At 31.0% G+C, this 18,365-nt stretch overlaps 1 protein-coding gene across 3 annotated transcripts; it reads right to left on the bottom strand.

Annotated features, from left to right (window-relative positions):
• Positions 13,027-17,893, bottom strand: LOC18598251 (heterogeneous nuclear ribonucleoprotein R). Of its 3 annotated transcripts, none has more exons than XM_007027702.2 (9): positions 17,743-17,893; positions 16,327-16,729; positions 16,131-16,247; positions 15,777-15,917; positions 15,522-15,695; positions 15,234-15,441; positions 14,969-15,144; positions 13,839-13,924; positions 13,027-13,394 (listed from the first exon to the last, which is right to left on the bottom strand). In XM_007027702.2, the coding sequence occupies exons 2-9, from the start codon at positions 16,693-16,695 to the stop codon at positions 13,256-13,258; spliced, it is 1,410 nt and encodes a 469-aa protein (XP_007027764.2). In that variant the 5' UTR covers positions 16,696-16,729; positions 17,743-17,893; the 3' UTR covers positions 13,027-13,255. The 3 variants fall into 3 exon arrangements, with proteins under 3 accessions (XP_007027764.2, XP_017977844.1, XP_007027767.2); XM_018122355.1 differs by having other exon boundaries at positions 17,739-17,886; XM_007027705.2 differs by lacking the exon at positions 17,743-17,893 and having other exon boundaries at positions 16,327-17,050.

Genomic DNA, 18,365 nt, shown 5'->3' on the forward strand with positions numbered 1-18,365 from the left:
TTAATTAATTAATGAAACCTATTATTATTAATTAACTTGTAATTGTCTTTCAATATATATACTTTATATATATTAAATTCATGTATAAGGAATATAATTACTACTTTATATATATTCAAGTATTTTTTATGTATGCGTGTGTATATATATATATGTACTTTAAATAAAAATATATTTACTTTTTATTTTGTATTAACATTGCTAAAATTATAACTCATAAAATTATTAATTACAGTATATATACCTTTGTTTATATAAACTTATAACATATAAATCTAAAGATAAGTTATAAGATTAGAAAAGTTAATTGGGTAATTGGGTACCCATGAAGAAGATCTTAATAATTTTTTTATTTAATCGGATATTTAAACGGGTTAGGGTAATTATAGAGTAGTAAGAATGTATTAGGGTTAGGGTAATAATTTTTAAATTATTCGGGTAGTTAATAGAGTTAGGGTAGTTAATTTTTAATAGGGTTAGGATTCGGGGTACCTCGAAGTTATAGGGTACTCGACCCATTGACATCCCTACGCACAATCATGAAATTGTATTAATTACAGTTTCAAGGGACAAATCTACTTGATTGTAAAATGCCACAAGTTATAGAACCATATGGTTACAGTTTCAACTCAGAAAAGTGACAATGCATTCATCATGGAAATACATTGATGAACAAGAATTATAAGGTTGACTAAAACATTATATACACTCTAAAGTCAAAGAGAGTAGTTGAAAAAAACAGAAGAATATGTTATGAAATATAACTTACAACTATTAGAGAAAATATTTAGAAAAAGTTAAAAAATCTTATTTAAGTGTATATTTACAAATAAAGTGAAGAGTTTATTTATAAATTAATAACCCTTTATATTATAATCTTATTCCAATTCAATCTATATCAAATCTTGATATACGTAATCAAATATAAAAATTCAAATCAAATTACACTTTTTATATCTGGCATGTTATGCTATTTGACTTGGTGTGAACTTCTTGAAACATAACAAAATGGTCATTTGCATATATATTTATAACATTTTCCCTTAAATGTCCATTGTATTAAAAAAATGTCTCGTTAAAACTTTCCTAAAAAAAAACCTCATGGGAAAAAAATCCAAGTGAAAGAAAAAAAATACATAATTCTTTTCAAGAATATACTTTTGAAATACTGTTTCGTTAAAAACTTTATCAAGAAAAACCTAATGAGAAAAATCTTGATGAATGAAAGATTACAGTACGTATTTTACTCCCATTGATAACTATATTTTTTAAGATCTTTAAAACGGTACATTCCAATCTTTTGTACCAATTTTTCAAACATTGCAATAAGAAGAACTTTAGTGAATAAATTTACTAGATTGTTACTTGAACAAATTTGTTGAACACTAATATCACTATTTTATTGAAGATCATGAGTGAAGAAGAACTTTGACGAAATATATTGGGCTATCGCCTTTAATGCATCTTTCTTTTAATTGGGCTATACAAGCAGTATTATCCTCATATAATATTGTTGATATTTTCTTCTTGGTTGACAAACCGCATATTTTTCAAATATGTTAAATTATAGATTTTAACCAAACAGATTCATGCCCTGCCTCATGAATTAGTAAAGTTTTTGAATGATTAAAAGAAGTAGTAACTTTAATTTGTTTTAAAAACACTATGAAATAGTCATACTTCTATATGTGAGTAAGTAACTTGTATAGAATCAAGCTTTGTGTGGATTAGATAAATATTTTGCATCTGCATAACCAATTAGATTTGATTTTTGATACATTTGAGTAATATAAGCTTATGTTCATTGTTTATCGAAAATATCGAAGTATATGTTTAATTATATTCTAATGTCTTCGAGTTGGAAAAGAATTATATGTTGTTAATAAATTTATAGCAAATGATATATTAAGTCTTGTATAACTAGCAAGATACATTAGTACTTCACTTGCACTAAGATATAGTACTTCGGACCAAAAAGTTCTTCATCATCCTCATAAGGTAAAAAATAGTCCTTTCTCATATCTAATGACCTAACAACCATTAGTGAGCTCAATTGATGTGTTTTATCCATATAAAATCGTTTTAGCTTTTTTGCTATATAATTTGATTGATGGATAAAAATTTCATTTATCAAGTATTCAATTTAAAGATCCAAACAAAACTTTGTTTTTCCAAGGTTTTCATCTATAATTCTTTATTTAAATAATCTACGGCTTTTGATAACTCTTCAAGAATTCTAATAATATTTCAGTCATCAATATAAACAACAATTATGACAAATTCAGATCCGAACACATGGACATAAGATTGCTTTAATCCATATACATATTGATTTAATTTGATCCAATAATTATCTCGAGAATTGTGTATGTGGTTTAGACAACTTAAATACTTTAAGAAGTTTCTTATAGATATTGACATTAAGTGAGTCATATAAATAAGTTGTAGCTACATTCATTAGACGTATTTCAATCTTCTCATGTATTGCCAGATTAATTAATATAGAAATATAATTATATCCACCACAAGAGAATATATCTCTTCATAGTTAATAACAAGTCTTTAGGTAAATCTTGTGCGATAAGTCGTGCTTTATATCTCACAATATCATTTTTCTCATTTTATTTATGCACAAATACCCATTTATATCCTACTAGTTTTACACCATTTAGTGTACGAATTACAAATCCAAAAACTTTATGTTTTGCAAATGAATTCAATTCCAACTTGATTACGTCTTTCTACATTGACCAATCATTTCAATGTCTACATTTTTCAATATACGTAGGTTCAAGATTGTCATTCATTTTTTTATAATATTGAGTGTTATATTATATTCAAAAATATCGTCAACTTTTATTTTATTTCGGTTCCATCATTTTTCGTTATGACATAATTTATTGAGATCTCTTCATTTTCAATAATTTCAGGTACTTGAATTTCTTATGAGATTTTATCAATTATGTCAAAGGTCTCTTTTAGAGTTTCTGTTTCCTCTTTCTAACCATCTTGTATATTTGTTCCTTTTCTTTTTTGAGGATTTTATCTTTGAAACTTATTGATTTCTCACATTTCTAGCATGCCTTGTTCTACATAGACATCAATTCTAATAGGAGTTTTTGCAGCTGTTTTAGCTTAATTAGCTTTAAAATTATTATAGGTTTGAAATGACAAAAATGATCAAAATTGATTCAATAATCTTTGAACTTATTTGAGTGATCCTTGAACTTATTTAATGATTTTTGAAGTTGTTTAAATATGTTTTTGAACTTAATTTATGAATGTTAACTTTCATACATTTGCTTTTGAAGTGCATAAGTGTTTCCATGTGAAAAGTAATCAAAATTACTTGAATGATCTTTGAACTTGTTTGAATAATTTTTGAAGTTGCTTGAATGAGTTTTTCAACTTGTTTGAATAATTTTTAAACTTTTTTAAATAAGTTCTGAACTGCCTAAGTGTTTCCATGTGAAAAGTTTCAAAATTATTTGAATGAGTTTTGAAATTGATTTAATGATTTTTAAACTTGTTCGAATAGTTTTTTAAACTTGTTTAAATTAGTTCTAAACCTCCATTGCATTTGATTTTGAAATGTCCAAGTATTTGGCATCAAATTTGGTTCAAAAAGAAGAATTTACTATGTTTTAATCTATAAGTATCAATTCTTTGGTCAAAAGTATCGATACATTTTAAATATAATGGTTTTGCCCAAAATATATGGATACATTATTGATACATTTTGGAATGTATCGATACATATGTATCGATACATTCCAAAATGTATCAATACATTTGATCCAAAACTAGCCATTACACACGAAAATTAAAAACAAAACGGCTATTTTCTTCACCAAACCTTCTCCAACAGCTCCAAAGCTTCTCCAACACATTTACAAGGTTAGAAGAGTGGAGAAAAACATCAAATACTCAAGAATCAAATCTTATAAAGAGAAAGAAGAAAAAGAAAGAGAAACCAAGTTAGAGCAAGCAAAACACATTCTTCCACTTAGCTTTTAAGCTATTTTTGAACTTCAAATTCTTTGTGCTATCACTCCTATTCTTTGTATTCATTACACTTTATTTACGTTGTACTTACTTAGCAAAACCCACCTTCTAAAAGTATCTTTGTTACTCAAAATTGTAAAAGAGAAAAGGCTATACCTTAGCCCCCGAAATGTAGTATTTAGAAGTTATGCTTGATCCTTGAAAGGCATAGAAGCTATACGTTAGCCTTCAAAAGGTAATATTTAAAGGTTGTGCTTGAACCTTGAAAAAGCAATGGTTATGCTTGATCTTTGAAAAGGTATTGTATTGAATTTAGTTAATAATGTATTAAACTCCTTAGCTTGTTAAGAAGAGGACGTAGGCACCAAGGAAGGGCTAAACCTCTATAAATTTCTTGTGCATTTTCTTTTTACTCATCACTAATTATTTGTGTGCATTTTACTTTACTTTGAAGAGTTTTGAAAATTTATTCTTAACTTGTTTGTTCTTTAATTTACTCTTCTAATTACTTTGACACTTTGATTGAAAAACAAGTTTATGAAAATTGTTTTTAGCTTGCCTTCATTAGAAATTTGATTTTAAGAAAAGAATTTTTAAAAATCCAATTCACCCCTTCTTTGGATATTTTCACATTATTATTGAACTAACATTCATAACAAGCAGGTATATGAGATTTAGTTATTCTCTTTAGGTTTATAAATACATCTAGCAACTTATTTGTTATATTTTGCAAATGAATTATCTTTTGAACTTCAAATTCACATTGTTTTATGTGAGGATCAAAACTAGATAATAATAATACATTCTAAGAAATTTCTTTTTTTCAGTTGCTTATTTTTTCCTCTTAATATTGAAAAATCTATTTTATCAAAATGACAATCAGCAAACCTTGCAATGAATAAATCTTTTATAAATGGTACTAAATATTTAATTATAGATGAAGATTTATATCCAACATATATTCCTAACCTCCTTTGAAGACCTAACTTTGTGCATTGTAGTGGAGCAATTGGGACATATACTACACAATCAAAAATTTTTAGATGAGAAATATTTGGTTCTGAACCATAAACCAATTGCACATGAGAGAATTTATGATAACTCGTCGGCTTGATGTGTACAGGGGTTGCTGCTTACAAAATTGCATAACCCCTAGCAGAAATGAGGAGCTTAGTTTTTGTAAGCAATCGCCTTACCATTAGTTGGAAGTGTTTAATAAACAATTCTGTTAGACCTTTTTTTGTATAAACATAAGCAACAGGTTGTTTAACTGTTATTTCAACTAATATGCAATACTCTTTAAAAGCTTGAGATGTAAATTCACTAGCATTGTTAAGACGAATTGTCTTAATTGCATAATCAAGAAAATGTACTCACAAATGGATGATTTAGACGAGTAATCTTACAAATGTCAAATTGTAAGTTAATAATAAGCACACATGATCATCTAGTCGATGCATCATATATCACCCTAAATACATTCTAAAAATGTAGGGGAATCGATCTCAATTTTAGCTAGTGATAGTCTTATAATTAATTTGTCTTAAAAGTAAGCAGCACATAAGAATTTGTTAGATTAAAAAATCTTTTGGTTTTTCAATACTTGACCACATGTATTTTCAATAATTTTTCACATCATTATTGACCTGAGATGGCCCAACCGATCATGCCAAATATTAAAATTATTAGTAAATTTTTAGTTTACTATAACATAAGTTTCAATTATTCAAATATTTGTCTAGTACAATCTAGAGAACAAAGTGGATAATTTTTTCAATACACATTTCTTACCCAAAATAATAGATGTAATATAGAATTATTAAGTGTCTCTTTCATTCGTTATCTCAATATAATATCTATTCAGACGAATATCTTTAAAAATTAATAAATTTTTTTGAGACTTATTAGAAAATAATGTATCTTTATTATAAACTCTGTTCCTCCGAGTAGTAAAATATTGGCTCTCCCAAAGCCTTCAATTAATTTTGTACTACCAAATATTGTATTAACATTGGTTTCTTCTATTGTCAAGTGAGAAAAATATTTCTTGTCTTTAAATATATAGTGTGCATTGTAGCACTATCTGCTAGACATATATTTACATCATTAATCTTAGATCTAACTAGATGAATATCCATATTTTAAATTAAGATATATAGTAAGCAAATTGCAAGTTAACATAACAGAATATTAAATATAGAATTTATTATTAAAACCATAATAAGAATATATCATTTAACTATAATGAGAATATATAAAAACATCTTTATAATAATGTTATACTAAAACATACCAACAAACTATTAAGAAATTTCATTTAGGATATTTTCATTACTTATAAAATGATTAAATCGTCCTTCAAGGAGGGCAAAAAAAAAATTTTAAAAATAGCACTATTCAAATGTTTTTTATCAACTTGGTTATGTGTCGTAACGTGCGAGTCCGAGGTACCCGACTGCCAGACACGAGTGAAAACTCTAAAAAATAGGAGTCGCCATCAATATTTTTTATTAGGTGCGATTGGTCACCTATTGACTCGATTCTAATCGACGAAGCTTTAAATTAATTTTAAACCCGTCGAAGAGAACCTTAAACTGGTCTACGATTTTTTAGATCTAGGCCTAAGAGTACGGTTACGCTCGGGGAAGGATTAGCACCCCTGGGATGCCCATTCCATGAACGGTACCATTTTTTAGATTATCCTATTAGGTTTTAATTTTTAAGTTCACTATATTTCTTTAGTTATTATTCTCTTCTTTTATCTTCTATTTAACCTAAGATGGAATGCAAATGTGAGGAAAAATGAGATGCATGGCGTGAGATAAAAATGTTAGACGAATAACCTTTTATCGAGGACGTTTTCCCGAATCTACCTATCATATTGGTGGGATCTGGGGTGTTCTCTCACCTAGGGAATTATCCGATAAACTTGCCTTCGCAAATTCAACGAATAATTCCCATCATCGGGGTCATTGTACGTTTTTCTTTAAAAATAACGTTTTCGTGCATAATGGACCTAATACGAGCGAAAGCCTTTTATTAAAAATGTTTCCCGAGCCCTCCCATCATACTGGTGGGATCCGGGGATATCTTTTCACCTAGAGAACTTTTCGAGAAATACTCATCTTCGCAAGATCCTCAGAAAATCCCATCATCGGGGCTTCAACTCGAAAACAGAAATATTTATATGCATGATGCAATATATATACATTATACTAATGCAATTGTCTATTATTATTTAACTATTATTTTCATTTTATTATATTTTTTATTATCATATTTTCTATTTTATTTCTAATTATTATTTTTTTTATATCTTACATTTTTTATTCTAAGTTACTCTTATATTTTCCTTTTATAATTAAATAAATTGTTTATGATTCCATTTAATGCTTAATTTTAAATTAGTTATTGTCTTAGATTTTTATTATTTTTTATTTATTTTTTATTTTTTTATTTATTTAATGTCATGTATATTACATTTTCACAAATTAATTATTTACTATATATTCGAATTATTATTATTATTTTTATCATCATTTTTTTTATCTATTATTATTTATTTATTATTTTTATTGAGTAATTAATTTTTTTGTATAGTCAAACTCTTTATTTATTAAAAATTTCTGGATCTTAAAATCGAGGCTCTCCAATCATACTGGTGAGCCTTGATTCGGATTCTGAACCTAGGGAAAATTAGCCCGGGACTGCGACTTCTTGTGTCCCGATCGATCATCCCATCATCGGTTTTAAATTAAACAATTATTTTATTAATAATTCTTTATCTTATCTTATTTTCATTCTGTCTCCATTTATACCCATCTCCATTTTATATAGAACTATCTTTTCACCCAATTTGATATTTTCATATTTTATTTTTATTACATTTTAATTCTAATTCTTCCTAATTTATTCTCATTCCTATGTGTCTCTACATAAATTTACATAACTATGTATCTCATAAATATGTTCCACATTTCATCCTTTCCTATACCCATATTTTTTCTAAACAATATTCTAAATCAAAATATACAATCCTCTTATATGCATATATTATTAATCTAAATAAATTAATTCCTAACATTAAATGTTTACTTTTCCTATATTTACTAAACTAAATCTATTAATTTTCATGTGACTAAGTGTTTGTTTATTTCTCTATGTATATTATGCTTGGATCTGCTTTTATAATTAAATAACTATTTTATCTGATTTTATTATTATTATATAGAATATATGTACTCTTATATTTTACCATCATTTTTTGGTATCATTGAATGTAGTATTTTTACCTATTTTTTATATTATTATTATTATTATTTGTATATGTTTTTTTTTATTTCTATTTTTCTCTTGACACTTAATCATTTAATCATTTTTATTTTTTATATGTATCTTTTCTTTTATTCTACCTAATAACCTACTAAAAATAATTTGTCTTCCTACCTAACATTGGGCCCAGCACAATCACAAAGACCAAATCAGAAAAGCCAAAGATTTACCTTTTATGAGCTAAAAACGGCCCAAGACAGTCGACCCATTCCAACTGATCTGCTTCCCAAGGCCCTCAGACCTCTTTCAAAACACACTGTTTCGATGCCTTGTTTAGCAGCCCTTGGTGTGCCCAAAACGACGTTGTTTAATGCTTCTAACCCTAGGTATTTAAACTCTCTTCCCTCCCTTCTTTCTTCATTTCTTCCTTCTTGTTTCTCTCTCTAAAATCCAAACTCTTTCCCTTCTCTCTACCAAATCGTCGGTCGCCCCAAAACGGGACTCTCTTTGCCACTCTCTTCCTACGGTCGATTGCTACCTCGCGTCGGACCTCCCTCCGCCAGCCGAATCCTTTCTCTCTCTCTCACCGTTGTTCCAGTTCCTCCCCAAATCTCTCAACTCCTCTCACTTTCACACCGGCGTAGCTCCCCAACAGTCGGCTCTCCCTAACTGACGGCGTCGCTCCCCAACGATCAGCTCTCCCAAAACAGATCCCCTTCTCTTCCTTCCCACTAGTGTCTCCCAAATCGGCTTCCTCTTCTCCTAATCCGGTGATAACCCAAAACTTCCTCCCTAGCCGACAGCAACAAAACCCCCCTAAAAAATGAACAAAAAATTCACCCAAAAAAATTCTCCCTCTCTCATTGTGTGTATTTTCAAATTTTTTTGGTATATTTCTTTGATTTTTGTGGATTGTTGCGGCTGCTAGGAGGCTTAGCTTAGGATTTTTAGTCTCTAGTTGCTAGGATTTTCTAGGATTTTTTGGTTTGCAGGTTGTAGCCCCTTTTTTGGATTAGTGCTACAGTGCCCCCTTTATACTAGGTTGAAGGGGGCACGCTCCCATTACCCTGCCAGACGCGAATTTTTTGCGTCTGGCAGGGTGAGGGTGGTAGCTGGCAGGGTGCGTCCGCACCCTGCCAGTCGTACCTCTCTCTCCTTTTTTCTCTTTTTTTTTCTTTTTTGTTTATTTTTCATTTATTTTTAATTAATACAATTTCATTATGATTTTTCTTTTTTACAATGTCTACATTATGGTTAAAATCATCTTGAACGGAATTTGTTTCGATATTTTTTCCTTTATCTTTTAGTGATGCTTGATAAAGTTCAATAAGACGTTTTGTCATACTATATGTACATGACCAATGACCTTTCATATCGCATCGATAACGAAGATTTTTTATGTTCTTTTTATTTTATCCACTTTTATCTTTTTTTTGTATCTTTTCGTCATTCATCCACTCTTGGTAAATTAAAAGTATTCATCCACTCCTTATGGATTAAAAATATTTTTATTATTAGAATAATTATTAGTGTAATCACTACAATTGCAATAATTATGACAATTTTTTCCACGTCTATGACTATAATAATTAAAAAATGATTTCATGGGATTAATGATTTTCCATTAGTAGCTCGTTATTTTATTCAATCACAAAAATATATGAAATTGAAAACAAAATATATTTTCAGATACCCAAAGTATAAGTATTTTCCACTTGTTACAAAATAAATATCATATAAAGTCAATTTTATATGTTCAATTTAAAAATGTTTTATGTAAAATCTCATAAATCTAAAAACAGATTTACATATACTGAGCATAATTATATTTGAAATTATCAAAACAAAGAAATTATGTATTGAGCAAATCATATCCTAACACCAGAACAAAGAGATACTATATAATTATATTTATTTGTATGCTCAATTCGATTTAATAAATCAAGGGATAAAATATGATACATACTACATGATAGAAATTCACATTCCAATTTAATAAATCAAAGGACAAAATATGATACATACTATATAATAGTAAATTCATTTTCCAATCAAGAGACAAAACATAATATATACTATATGATAGCAAATTCATATTAAGGCTAATTTTCAGGGAATGAAAACACCAAAAAGAAATTAAGTGACTTATCTTATTTGCTAAAATAAAAAATCAAAGACCAATAATTGAAATCCTTTTTAAAGTTTAAAAGAAGGGAAACTTTGACTTTGAGATGATGTTGAAAACTAAAGAAAATTGAACTTCGAGTTTGAGATGATGATGAAAACTTTTGAGTTTGAGATAATGATGAAAATTAAATGATATCAAAACTTGAGATAAAGAATCGTATTGATAACGTATTATGAAATATACCTTAAAAGAACAACTATGAAAGAACAAATTTAGAGTGACTATGATGATCTTATTCAAATGTATATTTTTAAATAAAGTGACGAGCCTATTTATAGGTTAATAACTCCTTAAATCTTAATTTTAATCCAATTCAATCTATATCAAATCTAAATATACATAATCAAATATAAGAGTTCAAATTGGATTACACTTCTTGTGTTTAGCATGTTACGTTGTTTGACTTGATCTTGAACTTCTTAGATAATATCATAATGGACATTTAGACATAGCAGAATGATACTAATAATTTAAATATCCAAATAGCTTTACTAGCCACATTAGGATTTGGGCAATTCCCCAATAATTAACTGTTTTCTACCTTTTAATATTTAACTAACTGCGTGTTACCCTTTTTATTTAAGACATCAAACCAACATAAACAAGAACAAGATTCAATTGAAAGCAACAAATAAGCTATCATGTGTTCCTCAAAGATGAATGCTTTTTTTGAGACGGTGAAGGCAAATGTCGACTTTGATGAATATTTGGCCCTATTGATGTACCTTTATGACTAAAGCACTAAAAGAATCACTATGATCTATTTGAAGGACATGGCGGCAGATTTGTTTCGAAAAGACCTGTATGCTTTGATGATTTTCTTTGTCTTTTCAACATCTCTGATGGTTTAACTCTACCAATAGCTTCAAGGCAGTGGAACTCGAAATTCACTTCTTCACTTGTACATTTTGGTTTCAAGCAGTCCCTATCATATTACTCGTTGTTTACTTTAACAACTAAGAATGGTGAGTTTTTTGCTCTACTAGTTTATGTCAATAGCATCCTGATTGGGAGTGCTTCAGTCCAAGCATTAAGTGATGTTAAAGCTTATCTAAGTTCTCAATATAAGCTGAAGGATCTTGGAGTAGTAAAATACTTCTTAGGGCTTGAGGTTGCAAGATCGAAAGAAGGCATTTCCCTGTGTCAAAGGAAATATACTTAAAACCTGTTAGAAGAGTTTGGTTTGCTAGGTTCAAAACCAATGACAACTCCAATAGACTAAGGAAGAAAACTGATGCAAATATAGAGGTTGATTCAACAGGCTACAGACAATTAATAGGTAAGTTGCTTTACTTAACCTTTACAAAACCTAACATTACTTATTTTGTTCAGGTACTTTCTCAATTCATGGATCAACCAACTGAAGAGCATTTGCTTACAGCACACGGAGCATTAAAGCACTTGAAATCAGCACCAGGTCAAGGTATATTAATGGATGCATATTCAGACTTGAAAATTACTGCTTATTGTGATAACGATTGGGCTGGATGCCCTGATTCTCGAAAGTCAGTAACAGGGTATAGCATTTTTTTTTTTTTGGGCAATTTCTTAGTTAATTGGAAATCCAAGAAGCAATCAGTAGTAGCGCGAAGCTTTACTGAAGCTGAATAGAGGTCAATGGAATCAGCCTGTTGTGAAGTGATTGGGTTAAAGAATCTTTTGGCTGATTTTGGTTTAAATCAAGGCATAACAGTGAGACTTTATTTTGATAATTAGTCAACTATTCACATTTGTAAAAATCCAATTTTTCATGAGTGAACAAAGCATATTGAAATGAACTGTCACTTTGTAAGAGAGAGTGCTTGCAAAGGTCATGAAATCTACTTATATTTCTTCAGAAGAACAAGTAGGAGATTTGTTCACCAAGGCCTTATAGCCAAAGCAGTTCCACAAATTACTTAGCAAGATGCATGTTCGTCACATACATGTGCATATTAAAAAAAGCTTGGTTGATTGAGATCAAGGCACAGTGCTGCTGAAGGAACTTTTTTACCAGTTATAATTTGAGATTCATAGAAAGAATGTACGGGGATTATGGGCCAGACATGGTTGAGGAACTGCGTCAAAGAGCTGATATTGTTGTCCCTTTTCCTTTTTTTTTTTTTTAAACTCATGGACCGTAATATAATAAACATTCATATATATATATATAATAATAGATATAATTTATATAATATAATCGAGTAATGAGTATCAAAAATACTAAAATCCTACTCAAATCCAAAACCAAAACGGATATTATAAGATACCGGATTACATTCTCATGCAATCGTACCTGGGTTACTGAATACCTATTCCCATCCCTAACAAAGAAACGTGTTCATTTGCTAGATTTTCAATATCTAAAACCGAAACTCACCGCTTGAATCATTTATCCAAGTAATCTAAGCACCTAACCTCACAAGGTCTGTCGGGTTAGAGGAATTAAATTATATTTGAGGCTTATGATAATATTTCAATGCTGTAAAAACGAGAAATGAAATACTACACTTTCTTCTCATTTTATTAGTAACAGCGAAACAAGGCATACGTAAATAAATATATTGTAAACATAAAGCTAATTCAACTAAAACATCCAGTCCCTCATTTGTTGGGGACAAGAAAATACCATATATGATGCAATGTGCAACTTGAGTTAGTCCTTGGAATTAGCACCAAATATCTTTCAGTTTTTGACACACCTACAAACACTTGCCATTCATTGTGTTAACAAAAAATAATACCAACTCAAGCAGATACATTTCTTTCCTTTTCTCGCATAAGGTTACAGAAGAAGACATAAAAACTATACTAATATGGATTATACCGACTACGTCCTCGGCTACTGTCACTGCTGCCACGCCTTCCACCACTTGCGCTTCCACTAGCACCACCCCTGCTACTACGGGGCTGCACTGGAGGGCTGTGTGGTTGCATTCCAGGCTGTTGCCTAAGAAAAACAAAAACAATTTCCTCAAGTGAGTACCATGATCCAGAACTAAGAAAAAGATAAATACATTTAAGTCACAAGAATAGTCTATTATTATTAAATATTATGTATATAGTTATTACAAATCACTCTATATGGTTAATAGGCGGCAGGGACAAAGATCAGAACATATGTGCACTTTATTTTGTGCACACCAAGTTTGTCTAAAAGTCAAATGTCAATTTGGCTTACATATTAAGGCCAAAAAAGAATTAGTTAAAGAAATAAACACTAGGTAGTAGATTGTGTATGTATGTACACATAAGCACATGCACACCCACCCATGCAATGCCCACCCTAAAACGCACACATCCACCCACTAGTGCACACACACATAAAGGAATGAAAAAAGAACATAAGCTCTCACAGTCTGCAGCTGACTACAAAAACATGGTTAAAACTTACAGAACATATCCGATTCTTCCATCAGGCAAAAGCATTGGCATCATCGCCATGCCAGCAGGAGTTGGACCTCGACCGTAGATCATCGGCTGCAAAATTGTAACATAAAAATTAGCACAACATTATAAAACGAGGCTAGATTTGCAAAAATAAATAAATAATCAGGTATACACAAAAGAACCTTCCAAAAAACTGACCTCTTAAGCATATATGCCTTAGGGAGATCAACAATTAACATTGGCATTTTATATTGAGAACTATTTACTCTAACAATCCATGCCTTAACAGGTTTTTTTTTCTTTTTTGAAAAGTCCATGCCGTACCGTTAGAAAACAATGATGTAAACTCACAATAATATCATTTATCATAGAATATCTGTTAACTCACTAAAAAAAGGAACTCCCAATGTAGGAACCAGTGGTGGTTTTTTTATTCTTTAATAAGTGCAATGATCCTTTACATTCTTCAAGGGTAGTAAGAGAGGAACTAGCAGGATAAAACCAGTGCCCACTATATACAGTCTACAAAGAACAGCAGCACGTGCCAATTTTAGATTAATCACTAACTCATCATGTCCACTAATCAAACATTGCTTCACCACACTCTAAAGGGCACATCTAGGTTATCAGAACCCGAATTCAATCAAAGAGATATGAAACCTCAAAACAAGACCACATATTGCCAATTCCAGATATAATCCAATGCCACTTAAACTCATTAATCCTGGGCTTGCAATGAGCCAAAAAAAAAAAAAAGAATTGATGACTCTAAAATTGCCCACAAGAGATCTGTCTAGTGGCAGCATCCAACGCAACTCAAACTCATTAATAATAGGCTTGCAATGAGCAAAAAAAAAAATTTTGACTCTAAAATTGCCCAAAAGAGAACTGTCTATAACAGGCATCCAATGCAACTTAAACTCATTAATCCTAGGCTTGCAGTGAGCAAAAAGTTTAAAAAAAAATATATGAGTCTAAAATTGCCCAAAAGAGCACTGTCTATAAGCAACATTCAAATCGTTTCTCTGAAAAAAACTGTCAAACTCTTTCTTTCCAGATTATCTCCCCAGAAACAATAACAAATGAGCATAAAAGCTTAAGTATGGAAGACAAAGTTAAAAAAAAGTATCTTACCTGTCCAAAGCCTTCAGGACCAAATCCTGTTCCAAGACCACCATATGCTCCCCCAAATAAACCATATCCTAGAGGAGGTAGGAAGCTTGAATTTAAGGTTGAATTTTGTGGGCCAGATCCTCCAGACGACTTCTGATCTGCTTGCGGCTTTGCAAGAGAACACTCCAATAGTTGACCTATCAACAAGAGAAAATCCAACAAAACATCATAAAAATTCCATTTATCTCCATTAAGAATACAGGAAGGTACAAGGAGCATATCCAACCATCAATCTCATATTTTTCAGTGTTCTTCAATGCTTTCATAGCACTTGACCTCTCCGCAAAATGCACAAAACCATATCTGCTATCCTCCTTTCCTGCTTTTGCAGGCGGAACTACAACTTTTGTGATCTTTCCGTGATGTTCAAACAGCTTCTTTAGGCGATCCTGAGTTATATCTTTTGGTAAATTCTTGACATACAATGCCTTGACCTGTACCAAATCAAACATTATGACTAGACTAACCCTTGATACACATCATTCAGCCAAAAATGAAGCATAAAATAGAAAACCTGAGTAGCAGCAGAAGACTCTGCATTTCTTGGGTCAGCCCAGCTAACAGTCGGAGCATTATTGTCAAGTGTAAATGTTGGCTTCAACATCTTCTGTCTTGAGTATTCGGCACATGCATGATTATAGTACTCAATAAAAACGAATCCACGGTTTCGGCTGGGGTTCATTGGATCCTGTCATGTCAAGCACATGCTACAATAGATCAGTATTATAATTTGTGAATTGACAGACTAGATATTCACTAATACACAAACCTTCAACAATTCAATACAATTGACTCCAGGCCCAATCTCTGTTACAACCTTCTTCATATCTTCCTCCCCCCAGTGTCTAGGAACATTACCAATGAACAGCTTATTCTTTGCTTGAGATGTTGAACATTTTATCTTTTTCCCCTGAAGAAGACAAAAGGAGTAAACAAGAAAACAGAAATAAGATTCAAGCGAGAAAATAATTGAAAAAAAATATGAAGGATCTATTCATGCACAGATATTTAAATGCAGGGAAAAGGGAGAAGAATAAGTGTTGGACACAAACAAATAACAGCACATCTTGTAATGCTACTAGCACAATCCATTGATGCGAAAAAAGAAATGATTCTACATCACCTTTAATTCATAATTATTCAGTTTTTCAATCGCTTTGGAAGCCAACTCTTTGGATCTAAAGGTCACAAAAGCATAACCCTTGGCCTCCCCTGAATCTTTCCCCTTCATTATCCTAACCTGTGGTCATTACATGCGTATCTAGTCAGTCTAAATAAAGAAGAATACAGCCAGGACATTGTAAAATTAGCAATGTTACCTCTGTGACTTCTCCTATAGATTCACAAAATCTCCTCAAGTCCTCTTCGGAAGCATCATGAGGAATGCCACCAAGGTAGACCTCTGATCCATGAGGAGGAAGTGCAAGAAGCTCTGCATGCTTCTTTTTCTTTTCTTCCTCTGTCTCGGGATCATTCATTACCTCATCAGCATCAGAGCCCTTATGCACATCAGCAAGCTCAGCATTCTCCTCCTCTTCTTCCACCTCCTCTTCTACCTCTTCCTCAACTTCCACTTCCTCCTCTTCCTCTACTTCTTCATATTCAACCTCTTCCTCTATAGTCTCCTCAGGTTCATTATCTCCATCAAGGTCCACCTGCTCTTCAGTCTCTTCCCTTGTCCTTGGCATTTTTGGTATCTAATAAAGCAAGCTTGCAAGGCGACTGTGAAGGAAGCACAGAGGCCAGAAGCATTGACAAAAGAAAAGAGTACAAATGTGGAAAGGAGGAAACAAAAATGAGAGGCCAAATGGAGTTGCAGAATAAGAATTTCGTTTGAATCCGTGCCATGAAGATAATATGGCTTCAAAGGAGTCACAATTTGAATGATTCTCAGAAAAGGGAATCACAAAATAGTAAAAATAGTAATAGAGACAGGCAAAGAGAGTTGTGAATGATAATCAAGAGGATTCTGATGCTCAACAAACTGAAATTCTTGAAATTAGATAATAGATATGGACAATTGCCCAAAAAAAAAAAAACAATGGCCAGTTTTATTGTTTAATTATGTATCTGGGAAAATGCAATCACCGAAAGGGAAAAGGGAAAAAAAACAAAAGGCAAAAAAATAAGGAATGAGAAATTGAACTAAAAGGCAGAATCATATAGAAATAGCAAGAATAGGAGAAAAAATTAAAAGATTCCAGCAAACAAACAAAACAAATTTGCAAAAACAATTCTTTAATTCAACAATAAAGCCGCAATGAACAAAGAAAATGGATAATAAGGTATCCTTTACCGCTGACGCTCGCCATCTTTCAGTTTCACTCCACGTTGCATTAATTCAAGTATGTAAAAACATAAAGAAAATATGCAGACTCAGTTTTTGACATTCAGCAAATCAAGGAATCACGAGACCTCCATTAGACACTAATATAATTTCAAATTTACCAAATCCGTAAACCTTAGAAATGCAAAATGCAATATTTCTCAAATTTTCACCATATTTACGCATTAACATTTAACCATGGCTTCAGGAATTTAATAACGAAATAGCAAAATAAAAAAGAAAAAGAAAAAGCAAAAAGCAGTAAACATACAAATATTTCGAATTCAATATAAGCTGGAAACCTTACGTTAGACATAAAAGATTAAACATTCATTATTAAGCACAACGAAGAACTTCGTGATTATATATACATAAATTGTGAAAGAGAAAGAAGAGAGAGCTTACCGACCTCGAAAATTTGAAGAATTGGAGGGAAATCCTGGCTAAGAATGATGAGGGATTTTGTTCTGGAAAACACTAATTTTGAGTTCCAGAAAGGGAAAGGGGCGCTTTTTTTTCGCGGGCCCTTAGTATCAAGTCTGTGCCCTAAATGATATGGACTTCGGAATAGACTATGGAGGAGGTGTTTCGGGTCGGGCTGCCCGGTTAGATTCGGAACGGCATTTTAAGACCTACATACACGGGGTGTTTGGATTAGGAATGTCAACGGGTCGGGTACCCTATAATTTTGAGATATTTAAACCCTAACATTAGCTATCTTAACTTTATTAATTATCTAAATAATTTAAAAATTATTATCTTAACCCTAACTCCAATACATTCCTATTACCTATAATTACCTTAACCAGTTTAAATATCCGATTAAATAAAAAAATTATTAAAATCTTCTTCATGGGTACCTAATTACTCAATTAACTTTTCTAATCTCATAACTTCCTTTTAGATTTATATGTTATAAGTTTATATAAACAAATATATATATATTGTAATTAATAATTTTATAAGTTATAATTTTTGTAATGTTAATACAAAATAAAAAGTAAATATATTTATATTTAAAGTACATATATA

The sequence above is a fragment of the Theobroma cacao genome, chromosome 5, assembly GCF_000208745.1.
Source record: "Theobroma cacao cultivar B97-61/B2 chromosome 5, Criollo_cocoa_genome_V2, whole genome shotgun sequence".
NCBI classification, from domain to species: domain Eukaryota; kingdom Viridiplantae; phylum Streptophyta; class Magnoliopsida; order Malvales; family Malvaceae; genus Theobroma; species Theobroma cacao.